The sequence below is a fragment of the Paramisgurnus dabryanus genome, chromosome 15 (genome assembly GCF_030506205.2).
Source record: "Paramisgurnus dabryanus chromosome 15, PD_genome_1.1, whole genome shotgun sequence".
NCBI lineage: Eukaryota > Metazoa > Chordata > Actinopteri > Cypriniformes > Cobitidae > Paramisgurnus > Paramisgurnus dabryanus.
Genome location: NC_133351.1, coordinates 34,019,309 through 34,046,605, shown reverse-complemented (window position 1 = coordinate 34,046,605; position 27,297 = coordinate 34,019,309). Strand labels below are relative to the sequence as shown.

Sequence of the window (27,297 nt, the reverse complement as noted above, 5' to 3'; positions counted from 1 at the left end):
TATTTCACTCGTTTGACGAGAAATAGTTTAATTTTAATAAGTGTCCTCACGATTAAGGCCAATGTCAATTTTTAGACAGTTAACCACTGAATCAAGATAGCCACACACACTTATTGCTTATTTATAAAGCATCGTTCAAATGAATAATAGCGTAAAGTTTTTTTTCAATTTTCAGTTAATTAAGTAAACAAACATGAAAAGTAGAATACTGAGCCCGTCTTACTGTAATATTTTAATTATTCGTAACATTTTAACACCATTTTAAAACCGGGCCTTCTCACTGACCTTGAGACACATTGTCAGACTAGACACATTGTCATTGGTGAATAATACTTCCCACTAATTCATGAAACTGTCTCGCCATCTACTGGTTAGCGTGTTACTTGCGTTAAGTCTTAATTATCCCTCATTTAATGACTTTCTAAAATCTAAAGCATTATGAGACGCAATGCAACGACCATGTCGTTTCGAAGACAGCATAGTGCCGTGTGTTATGTTGTACATTTAAGTAAGGAAAGTACCTTTCAAATGTAAACATGCAGTTCTGTAGCGCTATAAAGCTACCCAATTCTTCCTGTCAGAAAAGACTTCCCTCCGATGGGCTGAAAACTCGTAAAACACAAACAAGGGCATAACAACTGTGTAGCCTACTCAAATTTAAAGAAAATATGCTGTTGCTGTTTGTTTGTTTTTTAAATAAACGCAAAGTCTTATCCCGATTTTATTGGCTGGATTATTTTAAACAAATATTTTTTAAATGTAGTTTTTTTATTAAATGACTATTCTTTGTTTTTAAAATTAAATGCACTTGGACTTGTTTTGAGTAAATCTTTGTCTGGACTTTGACCTTGAACTACTATGCTAATATTTAATATTCCGTCATTAGAGAAATATTAAATGTAAAACGAGCAAGGCTTCTAGTTGGCAACACGCCTTAGAATGTGAAACAGTAAAAAAAATCACATTTTAAAGGTTTACATGATTTTACTGGACTTGTTCAAGGTGGGAGGTTGAGGGGTCTCAACTCTTTCCGGAGATGGTCCGTTTACAATAGTCATTATTCCGGCACGTTCAAATGTGTAGTTCTTTTGAACTGGCCATGGATTTTCTGGACGAATCCTTTGAGGTAAGAAAACTAAAATACTATTTCTTCAAAATTGAAAATTCTTATAAACCAATCCCTATACAAATGTTAGTACAACGTCTAGTTTTGCACAGCTCTTAATATAGCTTTTAAGGCCAGTTTGATCGGTCTTGAATTTTTCCACTCAAATGGCACAAATTTTTCCGACATAAGTGTTCAACGACGAAATACAGCAATTAGAAAAATTTAATATTTTATCAGAGATCAGAATATTCTTTACATGGATCAATTTAACGCACGCTTTTATCCGAAGCGACTTAAACGATAGATGTTGTCAATGCGTTCATTCCCTGAGGATTTTTTTTTTAAATAAAATAAAATATCAGATAGTGGAAAAAATTATTTATTAGTTAAAAACATTATAAAAAAATTGTGTGTAAACATGCCTTTGTGTTTCAAAATATTTTGCAGGTTTCCTTTGCGTTTGAATGTTAATAATTAAAACATAATTTGGCTCCATGCCAGTTAAAAAAAATTCCACCAATCTTCATAAGACAATGAAGACCAAAAATAAGTGAAAATTCAAAGATAGAATAAAAGTGTAAACGATTCAACATAATTAAAAATGTACCAGATTTTTTTTATAATTTAGTGTTTCTACATAAAATCGCCATAATGATGTAGGCTAAAGAACATCCTGTTAACATATGATCTTACTCGGTCATTTAAGATGCCAATGTTATTTCAAAGATTGGTATAAACATAAAAACAATCAGTTAAATGAAACATTGATGCTCCTAATCTCACCATAAGATAGGCCTGGATTTCACAGACAGGGTCACATTTGATCGGTGTCGTTGAGGTTCTGTGCTTTGTACAGTGTTTGGAGTGAACTGTATATCATACTTATTATATATTCCCCGGACTAGCGAGTGTGTAATTCATCCAATAAGGCAATGTGATATAATTAGTTGTGCACACCATACGCAAATGCGCAAAATGACAGCGTGTCATATTTGTTGCCCTTTCTTTAAAAAAAAAAAATATTTAGTAAGTACAATTTTTTTCACTATTATTATTGTATTCATATTTTAATTACACAGGTCAATGACTTTCATATACCTTATCTGTGTACACATCAATTAAAAAGGTACACTGAGCTGATCTTAGTTGCTTAAGAATGCTATTTTTTTAAAATGCATTATCCATAGTATTTCTGACGTTGCTGCGCTACTTCCACGACATGGGCGGGGCTATACATTTTCGTTTGCATGTCACGTGACGGCACATTAACAAATCAACAATTACCTTGCCGTATTCTTCAGGGGTAACTAAAAACCACTGTAAGAAGCATTCGGTTGAGCTTATCAGAAATGTGTGAGCACAATCTTGTTAGTTCTGGCTATGTTGCTCCCCTCTTAAATTTTCACTCCCCAGACTCATTGTACCTTCAAAATTTGCGTAGCAATGGAGCCCATCTCTCCGGGCTTCAGCAGATATCCTACGGTAGAAGAGAGGTGTGCTCGCTCCCGTGGAGTTCTCCAAATTCGTGCACCACGCCGGGCCAGAGCCGCGCCTACAGTGGCTACGCTCAGCCGTTTTTCAGCAATTCAGCCGCTGTGGGCGCTAGCCTCAACAACCACAACAAGAGCTCGCTGGAGGAATCCGGGAGGTATTACTTCCAAGATGTCAGCCACAAATCAGGGGAGCCAGGTCGATCGAGTGCAGCGTTAGCAAGCGAGTCTGCCAGCAAGTATGGCATTTCTGACTTGGAAAGGCGACAACAAAACAGAGTTGTACATAATACGCTGAACTCCACTGATCAGCCTGATGGAACCAAACAGTCTGTCAGCTCCGACGCTCCAGTTCAGCCATCACAGAGTATTACCTTCTCCGACGGTACGCAAACTGTTCCTTGACCCCTTCCGTCATAGACAACATAGCCTACGCTGGCTACGTGACCTTGATTTTTGTGGATTTTACTCTGTAGACCAATTTTGTTTATATGTATGCATGTTACATGCTGTTTCACGCCTTATCAACACTTTCAAAATTAGTTTATTGTTTTCAGGCAAAAGTTAAATAATTATCTGTAATTGACCATATCCAACAATACGTCATTTAAAGGCAGTGCATGTTGTGTTTGTCTAACAGAAAACAATAATGACAATCACATTGTTCCTTAATGTCTTGTTTTTTTTTTACAATTCCCAGGATTACCATGGTGTCCTACACAGGTGAGATCCAGAAAAAAGAGAAAACCTTACACGAAGCCACAGCTAGCCGAACTGGAAAACGAATTTATGATAAATGAATTTATAAACCGACAGAAACGAAAGGAACTTTCGGACAGATTGGAACTGAGCGACCAGCAAGTGAAAATTTGGTTTCAGAATCGCAGGATGAAGAAAAAAAGACTTTTGATGCGCGAGCATTCCTTTACCATGTACTAGGAACAATGAAAACAATTTTAGGATTTGTTTAATGACATTTTCGTATTCAAACAAGAGACTTTATTTCTGAATGAGATTCAAATCCACCAGTGGCCAATAGATGATAAGTCGGATTAACCACCATATGAAGCCTAATCTACAACAATATCAAGATAATTATTTTAAGGTTAATATTTATTTATCACAGAGTTGCTGAATTTGTATGTGTCTGCTGGATGTTTTGTGAATTAAAATTATTCTAAAGTAAAATCAGCTTGCTTTAACAGATCCTAACATACAAGAAAGAATGCTTTGTAGTTTAGCAAAATATCACATTAATTGTATAAACATACTGAATATAAAGAATTGAATATACTGAATATAAGAATATTGAATATAAAACATGCGTTTTGCCAGCATTTGAAACTGCAAGAAGTAATCGGCAGCTAACATTACGGGGTAAACTACATTTTCAAAAATGTCCCAACCTTTCGAGTAATCAAACCTAATTTGTATAGCGAGAAATTCAAATGTAGTTCTGGCATTTTATACTTAAGTATTATGTATAATATTTATTAAGTGTGCTGTGAATTCTGAATACCATTAAACCTTTGGCATTCTTGTACGATATTTTTGGGATTTGTGGCTTTTAATTCAGTGGGTGATTCCGACACGCTCCAACAAGAAACAAAACAGGAGCGCCTAGTGAGTCATACGTCCAAGCTCAAGTTCGTTTATGGCAATGCACAAATTAAATTTTGTGAACACCTCTGTCCATTAAGAATTGTAGTAAATCAAATTAAACCTACAAGTAACTAAAAAAAAAGGATTATAACCAAATAAGTCATAAGCAATGCTTACTTTATAGGCCTCGGAAAGCATTAAGACTTTTTCTCAAAAAGACTAAACTTCAGACTAACCTAAATGTATCTGTAGGGTTAAATGTGCTAATAAAATACACAATATCTTGATGCTTTGAAACATGTGCTACATTACAGAAAACATGAAAATGCCACAAAGAAATATATAGTTTCTTTATCAGCGTACGAATTAATTAATTACTTATTTATTGATTAGACTATTTTGAAAATAAAAAGTTACACTTTGTTGAATAACAACAAATAAAATAATCTTTATAAGTTTTATAGTGCATGATGCGAACAGAACACTTGCGGCAGAAAATAAATGGATGTAGCTCACACCAAACGAAACAGAAGATATAGGTGTAATACTCTGCACTGACATACTTTACACAAACTATATAATCATACTTTATTAAAAAACTGTTCTTTTAATTGTACGTGCCTATATGAAACACTGTAATAAACTATAATGGATTCATAAAAGGCGAAACTTGGAAAAAATATAATACACAGGATGGACGGATAATTTATCCAAGCATACATCCAATTATTCTATATATATGTGAGGATAAATATTTTTGCATTTACAAAGTTTCTCATTGCGTTGGTGACAAAAATAGCAGTGTGGTTTTCGTACTATATTCGGTGGTCATTCAGACGTAGAACAAAAATAATATAAAAAACATAAAATTTGCTAAATAAATAATTAATTTGTTCAAATTTAGTTGTCCAGACAATTCGCTAATAATGGAGTAGTTTGATAGAATGAACAGTCAAGAAACTTAATGAAGTTGCTTTTTTTAAAAGCCAGACATTCTTACACCGCTCTGGGGGCGCCAACACAAAGTTAAGGTCAAGTTAGCGACTTTCTTGCAGTGTAACAAACAAATTTCGCAATCTTCGCTGTACGTTCATTAACTTTATTTTGAAATTCTTGTTACATTTTGACATCTTATTAAAACGAAAGTATATTTTCAGGAAAATGTGTGTTATTTTGAACTGGCACAAAAAAGGCCAAAACGCGTAATATGTTTTGCAGTTCTGTGCGGCCGGTTAGAAAAGAGAGACAGGATACGTTTTTTCCTGCTGTTGCAAGAATTTGTTTGTCTGCTGTCAGAAAATATTTGAACACCACAACTGCTTGTAAACAAATCTTTATTTTGTTGGTCTCTTACCATTTGTGCTCTGTCCAGCACTTAACCAAATGAAAAATAAAACAGATCTTCCACATGATAAGCCTGTTTCTCACCTCAAGTCATGCATACGCGAATAAAATTCAAAAAATATTTTACGTACATTTAAATTAATCAGATGTAGTAAAAAAGTGAACTCGTATTGCACAAAATTAAATGCATATAGCTGTCATCAAAAACCTTTACTAAAATTAAGGTAACGATAAACTCTAGCCACTACAGGCTACGGGCATTAGTGTTTAATATACACTAATTAGTAGAAAAATAATAATGAGGGGAAAATTGATTAATCTCTGTGCTATGCTTTGTTTAACATGACACAATACATTTTTTAGTTGTTAAAATATCTAAGAACGGGAAATGTGTAGATAGTCATCTCGCTATAAGGCTGTACGATAACTATTTCCCTCCAGCCAGTACACTCACACTACACTATAGGACTGTGTATTTTATTGTCTGTGCAATAAAATGATTTGGCTGACGGTTATTGGTGATTGCCGGGTGCACATTGTCTCAGACCACAGACGTTCAAAGCCAGTTGTTTTGTACTTGGCAGTGTGAATCTGCCAGTCTCTCCCTCTCTTCTCTCCATTCCGATAATTGTGTCGAGGAATTGTATTTAAATTGATAAGAATTTGGTCATTGGAATACGATATGCACGTTTAGATGCAAAGGTACAGTTTACATGTTTTTTTTTAACGTATGTTTGTAGTTATATGCAATTATCATGTCGTGCCATATCATATAACAACATATATGCATAGCTCAGTTTACATCTACTTTAGTAAGTTATAATAGTCTGTGCAGAAAAGAAAAATCTATTTTCGTTGACTTCTCATCGTTTTACCTTACTTAGTGAATTACTTTTATGGGTTTCTTCGTCGTCGCCGCTGCCGCTTTCTTTATTTTTTTATCTTTAATACTACATGCTTTGCTAGTTAGCACAAGGACGGTAACCTACAGGTTCGTGAGAATAAACTAATTCTGGTAATAATTTCTGAGTCTAACAATGCACAGTACATTTTGAAATTGCATACAAATCTCAGTATGTCAATGTGCGGAAAATGTTAACAAAAATAGAAAAAAGAAAACAATTCTAGTTTTCCTTCATTAAATGCTAAATGTTTCCTTTCTTCTTGTAACACAAAATTAAAAAAACATGTGAATAATACAACATAGTACAGGGCATAAGCAATTAGTTGCTTAACGTTTCGAAGACAGTTTAATTCCATTTTTTTTTTTACAAAATCTATGACGTGGTGTTTCTGCGATTGTTTACTAATGCCTTGTAATACACACGAGGAAATCAACATGGGAGTTTCGAGAAATACAGGCAACCAATGACCTGCCTCATGCGTTTACCTATGGCTCGTTCTGAACTGACTTAATGACTGATATTGATATATGGTAATTTTTTCACCAGATCACATGACACAATTACCTCAAGAATCGATCAAGATGAATTGCACGTCAGCGTGCGTTTCCGATTTTTCTCCCTCACGAGTCCTATCCACACGCATATGGTGCAATAGATGGGCAAAGTTTAACACAGCCAAGCAGCCGATTTCTGCTTTCTACCGTGAGCAATGACGGATTACGATGATCGCAGTAACTGTGCTTCTAATATGTATTTACCGTACTACGTTTCTGCACCCGATTTCTCGTCTGTCTCGTCGTTTTTACCACAGACCACGTCGTGTCAAGTCAATTTTCCCTATTCCTCGAACATAGCTCAAGTCCAACCTGTTCGTGAGGTGTCTTTTAGGGACTACGGACTGGATCATCCGAGCAAATGGCATTACAGGGGCAATTACGCATCGTACTATTCGACGGACGAGATAATGCACCGGGATCTCCTGCAGTCATCAAACAGAGCGGAAATGCTTTTCAAAAACGATCCTGTGTACAGCCATCACGGCAGCACGAACTCCTCGTGCAATTTCTTTACTAACGTCGGCCGGAACGGGGTGCTTCCGCAAGGATTCGATCAGTTTTTTGAAACTGTTAACTCTGAAAAGCCCAACGCCGAGCAGTCCAAACAAAAAACTGAGACCAGTGTCCCCGGAGATGTTGCATGTAATAAAGTGTCTACAGATACCGTGGAGCAGACCAAACGAGAAGCTACAGAAACTACAGAAGAGGAATCCTCGATATCAACCTGCGACGAAGAAAAGATCAACGGCTCAAGTAGGTCCGCGCATTTAACAGCGCTTCACTCGACTATTTTACAGTGTCTGATGAGTTTTATATGTGTCTTTATAAGCATGCAAAAGTTTTAATAGCTAGTAAGATTCGCTTTGCTGTTGTAAAAATATTTACGATGATAAAGTGCTTTCGCCGGATCGAACCAACGCTTGCGTTATGTCAATCACACACGCACATATGACACACAAACAGTCTGTTGTTTCAAAAGTATCTGAAACACTTTAAGATATCATCGAAACACTTTAACCCAGTCGAAATCACATATACGGGTGTGCGCCTGCGTGTATATGGACGTGAAGCGTAAGTGTATTTCTCTGTGTGGATGTGTGTGGATGTGTGTGTGTGTGGATGTGTTTGCGTGCGCGCGCGCGCGCAATGGGCCGCTTGAATGCGTGTATTTTTGCCTGTCGGTGCTTTTGTGCATACTATAACTGTATCTATTCTTTCAAAGCCCATGCTTTGGTAGTGTTCACAGAACAAATGTTCTTTACCCTTAATGAGAAAACAAATCAGCCACAATAAAGTTCTATAATTTTAATGCACTAAGGTACAAATCTCAAATACATAAATTAAAACATGCTGTTGTATTGCCGCTAATTTAGCATATAGAGTTCAATATCATTGCAATGTAACCAAGATACGTTTCTTTTTGTAGGTGCAACCAAGTCCAGAAAAAAGAGGTGCCCTTATTCAAAATACCAGATCCGAGAACTTGAACGAGAATTCTTTTTCAATGTGTACATAAACAAAGAGAAACGCCTGCAGTTGTCAAGAATGCTCAGTCTTACAGACCGACAAGTGAAGATTTGGTTCCAGAACCGAAGGATGAAAGAGAAAAAGTTAAACCGAGATCGCCTCCAGTATTTCACTGGAAATCCATTGTTCTGAAAGTCATAATGTTGTCCGCTTCGGACGACCATGTCTTCTATTTTGTCATGTTTGTGGGAAAAAGACACATGAGGTATTTTCACGTCAACTGTATTTTATATAACTATGCAAAAATATTTGTTATCATAAACGAATTTTATCCGCAATAATAATTCAACAATAAATATTTAAACAAATCGTGTATTCACAGTGAACGAAAATAACATGGGTACCTGGACAATCTCTTCATATTTTTATGTTGATGACATTGCAATTCAATCACATTATTTGTATTTATTTATTGCATTTTCCACAGTTCGTTGAAATACATAAATTCAAGTATCATTTTACATTGCGTAAGCAAATATACATTTGATTACAGTAATCAATACGTACATACATTAAGGTAGAGTTGTGCAGCATTTATTCGTGAGTAGCATGTAATGGATTGATGTTTTGAATAAATAAAAGTACAAAAACTTATTTGCTTATTTCTTTTTTTTGTGCTGTGACTACTCTCCTGGTATTTGGCAAAGCGCACATTGGTCAGCGCATAAATGTTGTTTAGAGTTAGAGTTACAAGCTCTTATTATAATTCCATATATTATATAAAGTTTACACTTGCTGTTTTAAAATGCTGTTTTGAATAGTACAGAACATGAGATAAAGAAAAACTATTTTTACGTTTTAATAGTTGAAAACTATAGCTTCATAACGAATTCATTTTCTTCTATGTTGTTTCACACTAAGGCTGTTTACTAAACCTTGAAAAGTCTAGACAGTACAATAAACTTTGGGCAGTAAATTAAATTGGGGCTATTCGACCCTCTATCCACTTTAACGGCGAATTTGCCTTAAAACACAAAGACTGCACATGTTATTTTGCTGTTGTGAAACTCATATAATATAATATAATAATAATAATATAATTTATATCAAGAAGTCTGTTACAGAAGAGGTCCAGTTTTGAATTTAGGTAGTTCGCGTTATTCCTCTCTACAAGCACATAGTTTTATTGTGTATTTCGTTTTAATGCCATGCTTACATAGCTTACAGTAAAACCAGCTCGACTAAAGTTGACTAAATTTTGATTTCGCCTACAACCTTAAATGCAAAACGAAATATGAAAATTGTATTTGAACTTCTATAATGTCAAGGTCGCCACCCTTAACCTTTTTGAATAAATAAAGTTGTCTTTTTGCCTTTGTCTTTGAAAAACTACGCCCTCTTAGAGGCGCCGCACTGCAGCACGGACCAACATGGCCGCTGCATACCATACATTTACATTAGAAACAATCTAAACGCCCTAAATGGCCTGCAGTTCCATACAGCTCACTGATATTTGCCATGGTTAATGAACATTCAAATTGGACACCCCCTGAACAAGTAAAATGCTCTGATGTTTAACAAAACTTTAACAGTTCATGTGTTTCCCTGTATTTTTACACAATAGATGAGACAATAGCATCATTTCATATATAATTTGAATATGTGCTACTGTTATAAAAATGCTTACTAAAGTTTTATGCAAACAAAGAGTATTTCCTAGATTTGCGTGTTCCTAATATTTACATACGTTGTAACGTAAATAATCGTGTTTTCACCGTTATAGGCTACTTTTATTGAAGTAACAATGTTTTGTGTGGAGCGGTATTATGCAAAACTTTTATTAAGGAGCAGTTTAATTGAATGATTGTTACTGATTTAAAATAGAACAATAAATAAAAAATTGCAACCATACGTATAATGTTTATCACAAGGTATCTGTTTAGCATGTATTCTTTTGCTACCCTTTATATTTTATTTTGCATAAGGTCCTAATTTTCAATGAAATACATTTAAAGTTCACCGCATATATTGCTGGAAAACATAATACATTTAAAATTTAAAATAAACAGCCACCTGGAAATGCCCTTTGCCTTTTATATTATTGATGCTGCTTAACGCCACAAGAGGGCGAACTTAGAGCAATGTTTGGACCTCGTGCAGGATAATCCAAGTGTAGGTCTGAAACAACAATGACTGTGATCTTGATCGAAGTATGCGATGCAATGTTTAACACTTATGTTTTGTTAATGTGCAATACCGAACCACTTAATATGATTCTTTATTTTTATTCGCAATAAATCTATTGTATTATTAGTCTGTATCTTAAATTAAAATCGTTCCATTGTGTATATCTATGTCTCTGGATAGTTAAGACGAGGAGTTAAAATGACATTTTCTGCGCAGTTTTAGACGTTAGCCCGTCTATAAGAAAGAATTTGTTCGCTTTTTGAGAACGTTTGCCAAAGTAACTTATGGTGTATTCAAGGCATATATTTTCTAAGTATGAAGGAAACCGATTTTGCTTTTCTAACGCAATGCACCAAATGAATACCCACAAGAATACATTTACATAAATCATACAAAATTAGCAACTATTTTAACTATATTGTTTTTGATAGTATTTTTTATTTTATTAGCCTATATTATTATTATTGTTATCACAGCAGATATAACAACCCCCTTTAATTTAATCTAAACACGTCTTTGAGAGGAAACAGGCCTCCGAAAAAACTTATTAATACTGCTAATATCAATAATAAGGTATAGGTTTTAACACAAAAGTACAACACCATGTGTGTAAAAGCGCTTTCTGTGTATTACATGTCGGTCTGCTTTTTTGTTATTTGATTGATTGATTTATTTAGAAAAGATAAAGCCAACAAACCACGGTAAAGAATATAAAGGTACCAAAATGAAGGACATTTGTAATGTTTTTGTATGTTAATGCTTTTAAATTCAAATCTAACACATGATATATTTTACGTGGTACGTCTAGATAGATATCATTGAGCCATTAAAACTAAAAAAAGACATTTTAATCGGAAAATTGTGTAATGTATCTGTTCGGTTTTCTTCCAGATGTCGCTTTCTGGCATGTACAATGATTTTTTTGTACCAGTCATTTTATTGTTAAGCAAATACTCACCTGAACATTTATGTTTTAATGTTTGTATTTTACATTGGTTTGGTTAAGGTCTGTGCCTTTGAATGTATTACTAGTCGACATGCTTCGTTGTTAATCTCTAGTAAAATTGTAAAAATCTCCAAACGATAAACTACAACCTTTAAATACCTTAAACTGTAATCATTTTTTAAAGAAGACGGCAATATTATTACTTCAAAATAAATAGGTTATACACCTGTAATGTACATATTACAAAAACTCGCAAACACACACACACACAAACACCAAGAAAAGACATTTGGAGCAGGGCTGTATAACCACAACAGACATTAATCAGAAGCCTTGATTTTTTTAAATATATATGCATTAAGTCCTGAATGTTTTGTTCCCTTCCAATGATCAAGATGTGGTTACGGCCTTGATTTGCTGACTTTGCTTAATATTTTTCTTTTTTCATTTTACCCAGTTCCAAAATATAAACATTTTCCGCAAACGTATTTGCATTTTTTAATTACAGGATTTCATATTTTCTATAAACAATTATAGTGACTGATCGAGCTTGGTACCAAATGCACCAATGTTATAGCTAAATATGTATAATGTGTATTTTAAACCCACGGTCTCAACGCCTTTCAGCATTACACAATATAACCTACTTTTTATAATAATCATAAACAAAAACTTAACTCTAAGCTTTATTTATGCGAAACGACTAAATACATTTCACGAAAATAATAAACTATAAATAAACTTTATTTATAATAAACTAAACTAAAAAAATAACTTTGTAGCTGTAATGTTAGTCTTACATTTCACAAATATACAATATAATGCTTTAAAATCATTGATTTACTAATATACAATTTATCAAGTGGATAGTTTTTATTGCATTTTTACTTTCTTTACAGAAATTTTCAGACATAAAAATGCACATAGTCTATAAAAAACAAATACGTCGAAAATGCACAAGTTATTATCCAATAACATGAGAACGGTTCATGCGTTGCTGAAATTAATAACAAATGCATATACTAACAAGTATTTTACTTTTTTTAAACGTAATTTTTATTAAACTTAATTTGCCCTTAACCTTCATTCAGTATGCAGTCTGCGTTGACTAGGTCCACACCCGCTGGATCCTCGTGTTCTGCGCCATCATCTGCATTTTTCTACTGAAATATTAAACGACGTGAGAAACTCCGACGTGTCTACGGAGATTTCGATGTCTTGACTTTGAATTAGAATTTAAAGGAGTAGAAAAAAAATAGAAAAATGGCTTGTTTTCAATGCTTATGATCCTTTTCAACGCACAAACATATACTATTTTGTTTTAAGAAATGGGACGTTATGCACACTAATATGCACGTCTTTGCATCAATTTCAAGTCCTTGTTCTAGGTGTCGCTGTTGACCACGTCTAAAACTTCAAGTCGTGTATCAATGCGTCCACGTGATGGGGAAGAGCCTGCGTCTCAAGGCCATTTTCAAATTTCATTGGTGAGAATGTCATGTGGTTGAACAGAGACTCTCTGGTTTACACAGGGATTGTTTTGCTAGATATGTCAGCTTACAGAGGACACCTCTCTCCTTCGTAAAAAAAATCTTCAAAATGTCCTTTCCCAACAGCTCTCCTGCTGCCAACACGTTTTTGGTAGACTCTTTGATTGGGGCGTGCAGAACAGATTTCTACTCCAGCAGTAACATGTACATGCCATCCACTGCAGAAATGGGAACCTATGGAATGCAAACCTGTGGACTCCTGCCGTCTCTTGGCAAACGTGGGGAAGTAAACCACCAAAACATGAGCGTGAATATCCACTCGTACATACCTCAAACTGATAACTGGGCAGACCCGAGTAGGTCCTGTCGGTTAGAGCAACCGCTTAACCAGATGCCCACCTGCACATTTTCACAGAATATAAAAGAAGAGACAAACTGTTGTATGTACTCCGACAAGCGAGCAAAAGTCAGCTCGTCTGAGATACCTGCGTACTCCAACCTGATTCCCGAACCGTGCTCTGTTGATAGTCCCGAGATTCCGGTACCCGGCTATTTTAGACTAAGCCAAACTTATGCGACGGCGAAAAACCAGGATTATGACAACGAGACGATGAGCCCAAGCGCTACGTTAATGCTGCTGAACAGAGTGACTCCTAAAGCCCAGTCAACGCCCTTTGTCGAGGTGAACAAGAAGGTGCCGCACGAACGCGACACCAGCAGCTCGTCCCCGGCGCCGAGTCCACAGCCCAAAGCCAACGCGCAGGAGGACAAGATCTGCTCCACTGAGGCGTCTGTCTCTAGCCCCGAACTGCCACACAGAGAAGGAAAAGGTGGGTACAATAAAAGGATTAATCGCATCTTGGTGTAATGCGAACGCTCCAGCATCATAAAACCCAATATAAAACACAAACAACCCGAAAGTCGTAATGTTTAATGGGAGTCTTACTCAGGTTGCAGTAAAAGCCTTAACAGGAAACGGCGCTGCGAGGGCGCGTTAACATCAAATACCTTTTGTTGCAAGTGACTTGGAGGCATTCTTGTCTGGTCAATACAAGCACAGTGTCGGTTAAATGTTTTTTGTCGACTTTATCCGTACAGTACAAGAAATAAATTAAAATTCCATTTGGTACATGTATTGAGTTTAACTGATATCGACTAATACACCAATATATTTTTCTTGGTTAATAGAGTTGGGTAATGTTATATTTATGGTACAGGGAGTTTCTAGTTTTGGAGTTGTATGATGCATTCGTGATAAAAATTTAGTATTTTGCTGATAACCTTTCACAACATGGGACAATGTCACATATAATAATCAAACAAGCCATACATAGATAAACTTCGTTAGCTTAACTGATAAAAACAAAACCGTTCATACTATAAAATTGTGTTTGTTTTGACATTTGTAATAATCTGTTAAATAAAATTGTCCTTGTGTGCTGAATGACCAGACGAGGTCATAATGTTTTTTTTTTTTTTACGTTAGTTTTAACTATCTTCATGTAATACTATTTCTTCTAACCCTTTAACAAACGTATGCCATTTATTTCAATTTTATTTAATGCCAAACGCGGCCTATCTCAAAGCGAGGAAGCGGGCGCCTGGTGCTTTTGGCTCACTGTGTCTTTTTGTTTTGCAGAGTCCAAAAGCGATACACCGACAAGCAACTGGTTGACTGCGAAAAGTGGAAGAAAGAAACGATGTCCATACACAAAGCACCAGACCCTGGAATTAGAAAAAGAGTTTTTATTCAATATGTACCTGACTCGGGAGCGCCGTCTAGAGATCAGCAAAAGCGTCAACCTTACTGACAGACAAGTGAAAATCTGGTTTCAAAACCGCAGGATGAAACTTAAGAAAATGAGTAGAGAAAATCGCATTCGTGAACTGACCTCTAATCTCACCTTTTCGTGAGCATGCAAACACGATCCAAAATGCACCCCTCTTTTAGGCCTATTTATGTTCTCACATAATGAAAACGTGAGGACGACGAGCATTGTTTTGTTTACTTTCACGTTCCGGTATTGTAATTGTTGCTACGTCCTTGTGATTTGTTGCTACATCCTTGATAGGATTTAAAATGTGAAGCGTTGTGTATTTTGAATATCTTTCACAGGGTATACAACAAATGATGTTTGGTCTTAATTTAAGAAAAAGACGAAAGACAGACTGTTCAGATTACATTTCCAGTGGCGACAGAACGAAAAGTCATGGCTTTGGACATGAGAGCACATTTAAAAGTGAAGAGTGTCCATTTCTTCCACCAGTGAAAACCATCATCTATCTGAAATGATTGCGTATATAATTCCTGTAAAATGTATGTTTTTATGTCTATATCAGTGCATGTTTGTGGCATGTTGTCAGTGGACTAATAAATTAATAATGTAATGTGTAGTTTGCGCAGTGTTTTCTAAAACCACATTTTAAATAATACCATATTCGATAAAATGGGATTCATTTTTTTTCATTCAGTGCTTTAATTGTTAGTTTTGTATGAGGAAACATACTGTTATGCAAGTCGATGGCATATGACTATGTACATGTAAACGTTTACATTTACAATAACTGTTAGCCGGGGAAAAAATCGTAATACTGCAAAACTACTTGTTTAAATATTATATTTTGTGAAAATTAATGAATACAACTTTGATAAATACAACAATGAAGCAACTACAGGCTACAGTACAAATTATTCACAAATCGAAAATTTTACTGACTTTTCAAAGCTAAATTGTTAAAGGAATGGGCAGTGTTTTTTTATTTATATAATTCATATAGACTGTATAGTGTAGTACTTAGTAAAGACCCAAAGGAAGAAAATAATAATTAATGTCGCATCCATGAAAAAACCATGCTGACTGCCCTTCACTTTACCTTAAAAAAATTACTGAGTACGTCAGCAGAATTGACTGATTTTACAATACCACAAGTACACATAACATAAATACTCCATATGCTGATGCACAAAAACTTAGACAATTTATCAGCCTTTAACAACGCTCACCATGTGTGCATGCAACCCAAAGTGCACCAGAACATTGCAGGCTTACGAAGACTGGTATACTTGCATGTACACTTAAAAGTAAAAATGATTCGACGTGTCATGTACAACACGGTGGACTTTCCACAGGTCCCAAATAATTATTTTAAAGCTCTCAATTGAATTTTTCTCTAATGTGCATGCACACCCAACATTGTAAGGATTCCGTACACACATACATACGTATACGAGTGTGTGACCACAATGCAAGCACAGAGAGAAACAGCTTAGCTTATCTACAAATAAAACTTCGCCACATTTCTGTCATATTACTTTTGTTTTTAAAGAAAAACGTGTAATAGACTATTTGTTACATTATGCCAACAAATTAAAAATTCCCCTTTCATCAAATAAGTTATCTATTCGTAATAGCGAACATATTAATTTGAATGATATGATACAGCAATATCTACCCTATTTGTAGTCAAGCCACATCCAGTTCGCCTACAATGCCTCCTCAATACTCAATGTATTATCTTAAATGAGGAAAAATACTAGAAATGTTTCCATATTGCTATATTTTCTCATGCAATGAAAGACACATATAGGCCCAGGCGCCTATTCTGTTTTATTAAGGGCACATTAATGCATAATCAAATGCACATCATAAAATTTTTATTGATGGACATAAAAGTGGGCCTTCTATTCAATAAATGCAAAAAATACAAATATTACTTTTGTGTCAATTTCACAGCAACACCACATTTTTAAAATTAAAGATCTTAACATTGAAGCGGTGCAGACAGTTTATAAAATATGAGAATCTGTGAAATCTGTGGTGGACCGTTGTTTTACAGCATGTTATTACATTTATTTTACGAGGACTTGCAACTCAGTACTCTATAAAATGCTTTACAAGGACAGAGTATATGACACACCTTATGACGATATTTTGCACGATTTTACACTCTAGTGGAATTATTTGCTAAGGTATTGTGGGTATGGTGAGTGCTTGTATTGAAATAAATGGGTGGTGTTAATCTGGCCCGTAAAAAAGGAGCGGTACCACCTCCGTTCGAGTGGCGTGTTATAAAAAACACGAGGAATCGGGAGACAGAATGTAGGCTATAATGTCGTTACACGTTGGTTACTATAAAAATAGTTTGTCTTTATTTGTGAATGTAGAGAAACAAACATACCGTTATCAGCGGACTGATTTACTCTCAGTATTAGTAAATATGATCACGTGATTCATGTAACCAATCGCTGAAGATGAAGGCAGCAAAAATACTATGATTGCTCACAGGCAAGGTTTCCGTAACGGAGTAACGTTTTATATGAGTTCGTGGGGATCCGAAAATGTCGACTAGTTCAGCTCTGAGCAGCTATTATGTGGACTCTATAATGGGGCACGAAGCGGAGGATGTGTACGGAGCGCGTTATGTCCAGGGTTCACACGCCGCGCCCGCGAGGCCGTCAGGTGTCGGGGGAAATGCGGATTTCTCGTCTTGCAGCTTCGCACCCAAGTCAGCCGTGTTCCCTACATCTTGGTCCTCAGTCCATCAACCTTCTGCTGCTGCAGTTTCTGGGATTTACCATCCGTACGTTCACCAGACCCAGCTGGGAGACAACAGATATGTGCGCTCCTGGATAGATCCAGTCTCCAACCATATTTCTTTTTCCGGGTTCCACTCCAACAGCCGGCAGAGCGGGTCAAAGACTGAAAATGTGCCCTCGAAAAGGACTGAAAGCCGTGTGTTTGAAGCAGAGACGCCGACAGTTTCTGAATATGGCTGCGGCGTTGAATCTGAATGTCCAGACAAATCTACTGAAGAAAGAGTTGGCAATAATATTTCGACTCATAGTGAACCAAAAGAGGAGAAACAACAACAACTTGACCCAAGTAAGTGTAATGAATTGCCATGTGATTTACAGCCGTCGAACTGTACGAGCAGGTTTTCCTTAACTAGAGGTTTTACTAACCTATAAAAGTGTCGGGGCTCTTACCACGGGCCGAAAAATGTCATCGGTTGTAAAGTGTGTATATTTTAAATAAGCTTGTAGCAAATCCAGGTTTTTACTAATGTTAAACGCCAGGTACGAAATATCTTAGTAGGTAGGCTATATGGCCTCTATTTTTATTTTAAAATATGTTACTTTAGACTTTTGTTTAAGAAGCCAGATTTATTGTGAATTATACGATTATTTTTACTCACACTGCTCCTTATTTTTACAGGCAACCCGGCAGCAAATTGGATCCATGCACGGTCAACAAGAAAGAAACGATGTCCGTACACGAAATATCAGACTTTGGAATTGGAAAAGGAGTTTCTTTATAACATGTATTTAACGAGGGATCGCCGCTACGAGGTTGCACGAATCCTGAATTTAACAGAGAGGCAGGTGAAAATCTGGTTTCAGAACAGAAGGATGAAAATGAAGAAGATGAACAGAGAGAGAAACAATAAAGATCTGCAGTGAACGGAGCAATACTGCAGTGTATATTTTCACATTTGCTCGGTTTAGAATCGTGTTGTTCTGTGTCGTTAAGTTTTCTTTGAGTTACAATTCAGGATTGTTATCTATGCCTGTCTTAGCATATCTTCTGTTTAATTTAGCATATATTCAGAGTCAAAATAGCTGTTTTATGTGACCTTGAAAAAAATTATATTCCATGCTAACTTTATCGTACGCACAAGGTATTGGTTTTAGATAAAAAAAAAAAAACGTTTGGCTTTGGCCGCATAAAATTTGTTTTCCCCAGATGGAAAGGTTTGTTCAGTCTGAGAACCACAATAATTCTGTTTTGTGTCCTGTAGTCTATAATGCATCGTAAATAAGCTATATTATTCGTCAAATTCTTGCAACTAAAATGTTTATTGAAAGAGGAATAAAACCCGTGCTCTGATAGTCCTAGTTATGGGCTGGTCTTTGTCTGTCTACAGTATAATGCATGCAAACGAACGCCCTCATGCAGGCACAACAAATACAATTTGTTCTTTAATTGGAAATTAAGTCGGAAAATCACATTCTTTAATGATAATGTTTAGTCTTTTAAATGCACTTGCTGGTGTGGTAGATATCGAAAAGTATTTCAGTTGAATGCTTCATATCCTTCATTTTTTTTTTTGCCATGGTGGATCCACGTTTCTTTTTTCAGTGGATGTCTTCCAACCCGTATTTAGATCTTGTTGGACATTCACAATGTTTATTGACGTCTACTTCACCCGTCTGAATCAGATTGTGGAAATTAGTTTATTTTAAGGACCTTTTTTTAAAATAAGTTGAAAAGTGTACTGCACATTGAACTTATTTACATTTTTAAAAGAAACTTTATTTTAAGGCAGGGTGAAAACGTCACGGCAAGATACATTTTGTTTGATCATAACACAAAATAGAGGCTGGTCGGTAATATTGCTAAACAGTTTATGATTGGGAAAAGTGTTGCAAGGACCCCCAATTTATCGTCAAACCGGTACTAAGAATTGTTTTAAAGCAGGAAGATACTGGGTCTAATAAAGCTATAGAAAGAGATAGACGTCTGGTCTAAATGAGTTTATGGTGTAGGACCGTAATTGCTCTTCTCTTTGAAACTAACCTCACTGGTTTTTGTGTCTGTTACTCGCAAACAGAACTGTAGCCACTTTTCGACGGGGCGTCTGGTCGATGTATTGTAAAGACTAAAACAGTATCGACCCCCAGCAAACTGAAAGTCACGTTTATTTTGGAAATGCATCCACACTTTTTACTTAAATCTTTAAAATTTGTTTTTGACAGTAACAGTATATTTATTTTAGATTAATCGTTTTCATAAATTCATTTTTAGAAAAAGGTCGAGAAATGACAACTAAAACTCAAAATAGTAAAGTTTTTATTACAAGCATGTATTTGTTGCATATTCTGTTTTTAGATGATTACAATCAAGTCTTAAACAGACACATTTTATCACGATAAATAAAAATAGAAATAAATAAATGTGGAGAGAGAGAGAGAGAGAGAGAGAGAGAGAGAGAGAGAGAGAGAGAGAGAGAGAGAAAGAGAGGGGGAGAGATTTTCAAATAATGCAAACTAAAGAAACGTGTGCATTATTGCCGCTAGAGGGCCTCGTTGTTCTGTGAAAAAAAGGAGAATGCTTTTGGCAGATCTGTTGTATATAGGGAGCTTAGACGGCTACGATTAACTAAATCGAGATTTGCTTCTGGAAAGTTTTTCTTATCTCGAAAAAAATAACTGCGTCAATTAACTCCATTGAAATGGACGATTAAAATGTATCCAATATCACTGTAAGTTGCTTTTTAGAATAAATCGTTCTGATTTGGTTTAGAAAAGACATCAAAGGAACTGGGCCAGTAGGTTGGTATATCATGTGCCACTGTGAGTTAAATACTTAATTCAAAAGGGGAATTAAATAAAAACAAGTCATTTTAAACTTTATAATCTTAGATGACAATGACCGAGAACATCGGCTTGAGAGAAAGCAAATTAAAACAAAGACATTCGCATCGAGACTAAATTGACAATATATCCAGTCTAAATTATACATCTTACATACAGTATTATCCATCTTAATAACATATACTAAATCCAAAGATAGCCTACTGTCCATCTCAAAAAAACATTTAAGAAAATTAACTCCCAACAAATAAAACAAGCGAAAAAAATACTATTAATATTATAATAAATTATCTGACGTCGATTAGTGAAAACATGTCAACATACATTTCTATTCAAATTGTCCTTCTTGGTTGGTCAAATATTTGAGTAATTGTTTAAAGGAAGAATTTGCACAGAAATCAAGACATTTTGGGATGTTTGAGGAACAAATCCCTCACTTGTGTAAATCGCTTGTGATAAAAGCGTATGCTAAAACTTAAATGTAAACGTAATGTCAATTGCTTTGAACATGAACGTAAACGTGTTATTTCTACAATATTTCTCATTTGGACAAACAGAACATCAGATTGAACAAATGGGGGGGGGGTTACAAGTTTGTAGCAAAAAATATTTTTAATTTATTTATACTGTTGTTATTATTGGTCTTTGTGTATGAGGCGTGTACATGTGGTAACAATTAAATTGTAAAAATGTAAAATATTAAATTAAAAATATTTTAGTTTCAGATGAGCCCAGCCATTTGAGTTGGATATTAATTCAAAACAGCTATAGTACAAGTTTGTCTTTCTAAGCCAGGTCAAACTAAAGACTCACGAAACGCATGAAATATCTGTTATTAACTTAGTATTAGTTGTTGTTACTATAAATCAGACAACAGTTTTTAATTATCAGCAATAAAATCTTAATAGGTGTCGCCTACACACATAATCTTATAATGTGTCTCCATCTAGTTTTTTATCCTTGCACACCCAAAGGTTTTCTCATACGAATCAACATTTCTACTGAGCGGTATGCATGTGATTGTTTTGGCAACGGCTACTACGGATTCAATAATTTTATCTTCTTGGAAAACCTGCGACACAGAGCACCAGTTATCAGGCGAATCCTGGTGGAATTACGTGTCACAGTGACCGCTTTAAATTTTACTCGCACGATAACTTACAAAGACAGCAGGTCTTTACGACACTGCGAGAGGCTGGGTCGCTACAATACCGAGCCTGTAAATCGTCCGGTAGTAATACTGGCGCCCAACCAGCGCGCCTAAATCAGCACTCGCCTCTAGCTCAGATAGCTTGGATGAGACCTCAAGGTTGTGTGTCATAAAATCTGTTTTCAAATAAGGCGAGCTTCCTTTCTGATTTTGAAACTACAATACCTTACACTTTAATGCCTTTGTTGGGCCACCGTTTGCCCCAAAATATGCTTTAACGTTTAATAATCGTTTATTGTATACAATCTTAAAAAATACGTTCTTAAAAAAGACCGGGAATCTGTCAGCATAAATAGGAATATTTAAAACATACACTAATTTTTTTTACGCATTTCTGAATGTCCCAAAAATTTAAAATAAATAAATAAAAGAATTAGCGTTATTTTACAAACCCATCAGATTTCTTGAAAATATCAATACGATATATATTTTATTCTTTTTTGGAGTCGAAATGCTCCTGTTTGTGTAAAATAACCATTGATGTGATTATTTTATTTTGCATAATGACTGGCAGCATTACAACAATCTTTACCATTACAGGTATGTTATTCTTACTTGGTATATTATTCTTTTATGATTCTTATTTGGTATAGCATCTTTATAAACACGCGTCGGTTAATTATTTTGTATACTGCGAGGTTATTTATTTTGCTTAAAACTTGACTGCAAACCATGGATTGCTATTTGTGTTTCTAAATATTCAATAAAAGCATGGTCTAGGAATACTACTATGACCCAATGATAAATTGTGATTATTGCATTTTTTAAAATCTCACAATATAAAATATTGTTTTATAAAGCTTACTTTATTGTAAGCATTAAGTTAGGACCAATTTGAAAAAAAAAAACACAAACTGGATCTAATATAAACCTATAATTTGTTAGTCAATACTATGCTGCGTTAACTACATAACTAATACATTTATGTGTATGTCCTTCAAATTATTTTAAGTATTTAACGTACGATAGGCGATTGTAGCTCTGTCAGCAAGTGTGTTTACAATTCTCTCTCTCTCTCTCTCTCTCTCGCTCTCTCTCTCTCTCTCGTTATCTCTTTCTCTCACACACCCACAAAAATCCTCTTTTAGCAGATGTCTGTGGCTGTATTTTGTTTGCTGAAGAAGTGCAGCTGGCTCGGTCATTATGCGCAAAAAACTAGAGGCTTTGCGGCAGCCCAGATTCCTTTTTGTTAGAAGACAATTTACAGCTTCGTAGCAGATCTTTTTATGAGCCTATTTCGCCTGCCATTGGACGCCACTGGTCATGTGCAAGACGCAAACGTCTTCATGACCCTTTTTCCAGATTTCCCAAGCGACTTTTTCCTCTGCATTCTGTTGCTCCAAATCCAAAAACACAGACTGCTCATATATTTGCCGTTTACTGTACGGTGTTAGAAATTCGAAAAAATTCAGAGCTTTGGTAACTTGTATTACCGTTCACGTGTGTTGTCAGATGCTAGATGGTGCTTGATTTTTTTAATCAGAGCAAGTCAAACAGTTCTAGAAGACTGACACCAAAGATGCTTCATAATACTTACCAACAACGCAGAACGGACGACATGGATTATATAGCTTTGTTTGGTAAGTTGTATTTCATGACATTTTTACGGGACACTAGCCTGATTGCAATCGTGTCAGTCCGAAATGACATAAACAGCAGGTTATTGGTTCAGAAACAAACAAACAGAATAAAGCAAAAGAAGCCTGCAAAAACTATATTGTATTTCATAATTTGCAACCAAAACTCAAGTAGGTATATTTAGAACAGAGGAGATGTTTCCTGTATGAATTGCACGAAAGCTCGAAGCTGCTGGTGTTTTTAAAATGGTGCCATGTTAATGTTTCTGGCCTAACTTTACCTTGCCGATCTTTAAAACGGAATTTGTAAGAATGTATTATTGCTTGCAACAAAACTGTACTTTCAGTTTTTCGTCCACAATAATAACAGACTTATAATAGTAGAATAATTTTTCATTTGGACATAAGGAACAAAACATTAACACCAGTCTTCCTTTATTTATTAATTATTTTATATAACGACATAAGTTAAATTGGCGTATTTGTTTTTAAAGCGGATTATTTTTGTCTTTGCAAAAAAATCAAAAGAGAAATTACTTCAATTAAATTACAGTTACGAAGAATTTATAATGAAGTAATGGTTTAAAATTAATAGATAAAACTAAGTTATTTTGGGGCCTATTTATACATTTATTTATATCTATAAGAAAGTTAAAGAGAAAAAGAGAAATCAAAAACAAAAATTTGGAGATGCAGCGGTACAGAGTTTCAAATAATGACTCCTCCCTTAATGGTAGAAATGGTGCAGTTTTAGGGCAGGGAGAGACAGGGTCTGCGGAACAAAGACAGTATTTCACAGTCAGCTGACAGGCCGCTGCAGAGGTATTTACAACCTTACTGCAATGCGGCAAAGAGTCTCAGACCTAAACGAGTCAACTGAATTTAGAGCATTAGCTATTTCTCTACAGATTTAATTTAGTTAAAAACACCGGAAATCATATAAAATTATATTATTTTACTTATTTTTATGTCTAACTACTTTAATTTAAAATATCCGATTACTTTATTTAAACCATCTAATTAGAAGAATTACAACACATGCACATTTTTCCATCAATTCCTTTCTCTCCTCTTTCATAACCTTTCACTCCTTAGCACAAAACACGAGTTCTAAAAGCAATATAATTTTCTCTGCTTTAAACTCTGAGTTAATTATGCAATAATGTATTAACAAAACTTTATAACCATTATCAGCAGACTGAATAATATGGTGGTATTGCAACACATATTATATTACATTCATAAATGAAACTACTTTTTACTAAATAAGTAGAGAGTAAAAAATGTATTTCGCACAATATTTCCATAAAAAAAATTAATTGGAATGAAAACATTTTAACCCCTGCCTTAAAATGTGTCTTGTGTGTTCATACAGCGGTATCTTGTTGTAACGCTATTTGGACGCAAATTTGGCTTTGAGACATTTTAATTAAGGTTATAAAGACTAAAATAAAACGCCATTAAGTTTTCAGTGCATCATACTGTTTTCTGGGTAGCCCTATTGAACGGAATTAGCCTATGCTATAAACTGTATGCTGTGAAGACTGACGTTTGCCACGTCCAAACATCCAGGCAATTTGCTCTTTGACCAGCAGGGGGTGATGTTGTCTAACTCTCCGGGATTAGCTGTTGTGGTATCAGCAGATTACTTCACGAGGTCATTTCTAGTGAGTGTGATTGGTTGGTGTAACCATGTGACCATGAATCGTTCTTTCATTTGGTGCGTCAGACTTCATGCGGCGCTGCGCAGATAGATCGGCGTATGACATCAAAGTACAGCCAGAGTGATTCTTGAGCGGACTGCTTGGTATGCTTTTGAATCGCTCTCGCGGTACTTTGGTGTCAAGAGCCGCTCAGTCTGCGCAGCGCTGCTTAATCGAAATCCAGATATTGTGTGTTATAAGAAATCTTTAAGGACCCAAATAAAACAACTCTTGGTTATAGACACTGCGCGACAATATTTAAAGATATGTAATCATTTTAACTTTTTCACCATAGTGAAATTAATACAAGTTTACATTTTATCAATGTATCTATAAGATATTTGTTATAGGAGTCAAAGTTTAAATCTGTAAACATTTAATTATAATCCAATGAGTTATCGGTTGACTTAAATATAATTATAATATATTGTAATGTATTATAATAGCTTATATTTGATATAATTATATATAATTAGTACTTACATGCAGGCCAATATATAAGGTACACATTAACATAATTTAATTTACGAAATTTAGGGTTAAAAAATATTTTTTTTTTACAGTAAATGTAACTATGCTACATACTACCTGAACAAACCCCTAAACATTTGTTACTTTTTAAGTAAAGGACACGCCATATGGCTTTTAGTGTGGTTTTTTCACTTTGGTTCGTCTATGTCTCACCAGGGATGCGTTTTATTACCCTAAATTTACAGTCAGAAAAACATTCACATTAGTTCACACGTCATAGATTTCACAAACACCTCATTTGCCCTGCGGAGAGAACTGTGGCAAAATGACGAACAAACAGGAACAAGGCATTTGTAGGAACACACTAATAAAGACTTTGCCAAAATGTATTATGCTTCTCGAATACATGGAATACACTGTAATTTTCAGGCAGTGTTTTTTCTTAAAGTGTGATGAATGCGAATTATACTCCATGTCTTTATTTCCTCCTGAGATCAGAGTAATCGCCATTATTGAATAAGTGCAACTTTCAGGATTATTTATGGCACCCGCGCGCTGTCATGAATGGCTGTGGGGAAGCACGTGATACCATTAAACTTTGTTTTATGACCAGGGAGTTGACAAGCCAAAATATAATTCACATTGTATATTAGAAAGGTCGCTCAGACGCTTAGAAAAGATCTCAGTATCGCTGCACAGGAGAAATAGGCTCCAGATTGGATTTGATCATGGATATACAAGCTTATCAGTGCGCGTTACGCGAGAAGCCAGCCTCTGGAGGTAAGACTTTCTTAAATACTTGTCACTGAACTTGTGCCTATTGACGTTTACTATGGTTTCAAATTGTTATCCTGCAAACCAGCGCGGATTTATTTCTGTGAACTCGTCTTTAGATGGTTAGGAAACCTTGCAGATGAAAACGGGGTTGTAATGAAGATGACGTAAATACTGTAGTCCGGTTTTGTGTGGTTGTGGCGCCACGTTATGAAAAATATATTTGTCCTAGAGCAAGGCTTTTCCTGCAAACACGAACGAAAAACATGGAATTAGGTCTAAATGCATATTTTAGATAACATGATAGCATTCTAGAGAAAGAAAAAACAAATGGCTTTGTTATTATATTATGCGAAGATTTTTTTTAAATATTTAATTTATATGCCTTCCCATGTTTATAAATACGAGTATACTTCATATATGTTTGGATAGTATTAGAAACTCCGCATTTTAGCTGTTGTTTAGCATGGAGTATTATAAAAAGACAAAGGGGAAAAGAAACGAAAAAATCTTAGTTCATCTATATATGTACTTCGTTGACCTAAAAGTGAACTTTAAATGAGCCTAATTTCTATTTTTATATTAAGCTCTACAGCGCCCCCACATCTTACATATAGACAAACATTTACACCAAAATTGATTAATTTAATTGATTTAGTAAAAAAAAATGCAAAGATGCGCAACATTTTGGTGCCTTAGCAATATAGCTACACAACTTCACCATTTTACTTTTAAACACACGATTATTTTTAGTTTTATTTTAAATAATTGACAATCAAATTTTATCTTTTAATAAATTAATTTAACAAAAAATATATTTCATGGTTCCTACTGCGTTTATTTTATTAGTTCAAAACCAGTTGCTAATTCGCTTGAGAATTATTTTAAGTAGAATGCTCATAAAGATGGGGAAATGTGAAATAAACAAATGTGCTAGAGTATAAAAAATATTAAATGTATGTAAAGTATTGTTCATTGGTGACTAATAAATAATTTTAAAACAGTAGGACTTGGTATTTAAACCAGAGGTCACCACAAATGGTGACACTCTCATTCTTTTGTTCATCAGTAACTCGGCTTTGACCCGCCTC

General features: G+C 35.1%; 4 protein-coding genes across 4 annotated transcripts; all 4 read left to right on the top strand.

The window, feature by feature from the left end:
* The first annotated feature begins 2,457 nt into the window (after positions 1 to 2,457).
* On the top strand, positions 2,458 to 4,315 carry hoxd12a (homeobox D12a). Its single transcript, XM_065293364.1, has 2 exons — positions 2,458 to 2,983; positions 3,299 to 4,315. The coding sequence occupies exons 1-2, from the start codon at positions 2,458 to 2,460 to the stop codon at positions 3,535 to 3,537; spliced, it is 765 nt and encodes a 254-aa protein (XP_065149436.1). The 3' UTR covers positions 3,538 to 4,315.
* Positions 4,316 to 6,868: 2,553 nt separating this feature from the next.
* Positions 6,869 to 9,650, top strand: hoxd11a (homeobox D11a). Its single transcript, XM_065293365.2, has 2 exons — positions 6,869 to 7,759; positions 8,433 to 9,650. The coding sequence occupies exons 1-2, from the start codon at positions 7,159 to 7,161 to the stop codon at positions 8,663 to 8,665; spliced, it is 834 nt and encodes a 277-aa protein (XP_065149437.1). The 5' UTR covers positions 6,869 to 7,158; the 3' UTR covers positions 8,666 to 9,650.
* A 2,764-nt stretch (positions 9,651 to 12,414) lies between these two features.
* hoxd10a (homeobox D10a) lies at positions 12,415 to 15,484 on the top strand. Its single transcript, XM_065293363.2, has 2 exons — positions 12,415 to 13,926; positions 14,736 to 15,484. Exons 1-2 carry the CDS (start codon positions 13,206 to 13,208, stop codon positions 15,008 to 15,010), a joined length of 996 nt encoding a protein of 331 aa, XP_065149435.1. The 5' UTR covers positions 12,415 to 13,205; the 3' UTR covers positions 15,011 to 15,484.
* Positions 15,485 to 17,111: 1,627 nt separating this feature from the next.
* On the top strand, positions 17,112 to 22,412 carry hoxd9a (homeobox D9a). Its single transcript, XM_065293203.1, has 2 exons — positions 17,112 to 17,979; positions 18,313 to 22,412. The coding sequence occupies exons 1-2, from the start codon at positions 17,436 to 17,438 to the stop codon at positions 18,555 to 18,557; spliced, it is 789 nt and encodes a 262-aa protein (XP_065149275.1). The 5' UTR covers positions 17,112 to 17,435; the 3' UTR covers positions 18,558 to 22,412.
* The last annotated feature ends 4,885 nt before the right edge of the window (positions 22,413 to 27,297 follow it).

Bases quoted from the DNA above. Each gene is read 5' to 3' on its own strand.
- hoxd9a (XM_065293203.1), top strand. From the start codon at position 17,436: ATGTCGACTAGTTCAGCTCTGAGCAGCTATTATGTGGACTCTATAATG. The intron at 17,980-18,312 runs GTAAGTGTAATG...TTATTTTTACAG, and splicing joins ACAACAACAACTTGACCCAA to GCAACCCGGCAGCAAATTGG.
- hoxd11a (XM_065293365.2), top strand. From the start codon at position 7,159: ATGACGGATTACGATGATCGCAGTAACTGTGCTTCTAATATGTATTTA. The intron at 7,760-8,432 runs GTAGGTCCGCGC...TTCTTTTTGTAG, and splicing joins AGAAAAGATCAACGGCTCAA to GTGCAACCAAGTCCAGAAAA.
- hoxd10a (XM_065293363.2), top strand. From the start codon at position 13,206: ATGTCCTTTCCCAACAGCTCTCCTGCTGCCAACACGTTTTTGGTAGAC. The intron at 13,927-14,735 runs GTGGGTACAATA...TTTGTTTTGCAG, and splicing joins GCCACACAGAGAAGGAAAAG to AGTCCAAAAGCGATACACCG.
- hoxd12a (XM_065293364.1), top strand. From the start codon at position 2,458: ATGTGTGAGCACAATCTTGTTAGTTCTGGCTATGTTGCTCCCCTCTTA. The intron at 2,984-3,298 runs GTACGCAAACTG...TACAATTCCCAG, and splicing joins GAGTATTACCTTCTCCGACG to GATTACCATGGTGTCCTACA.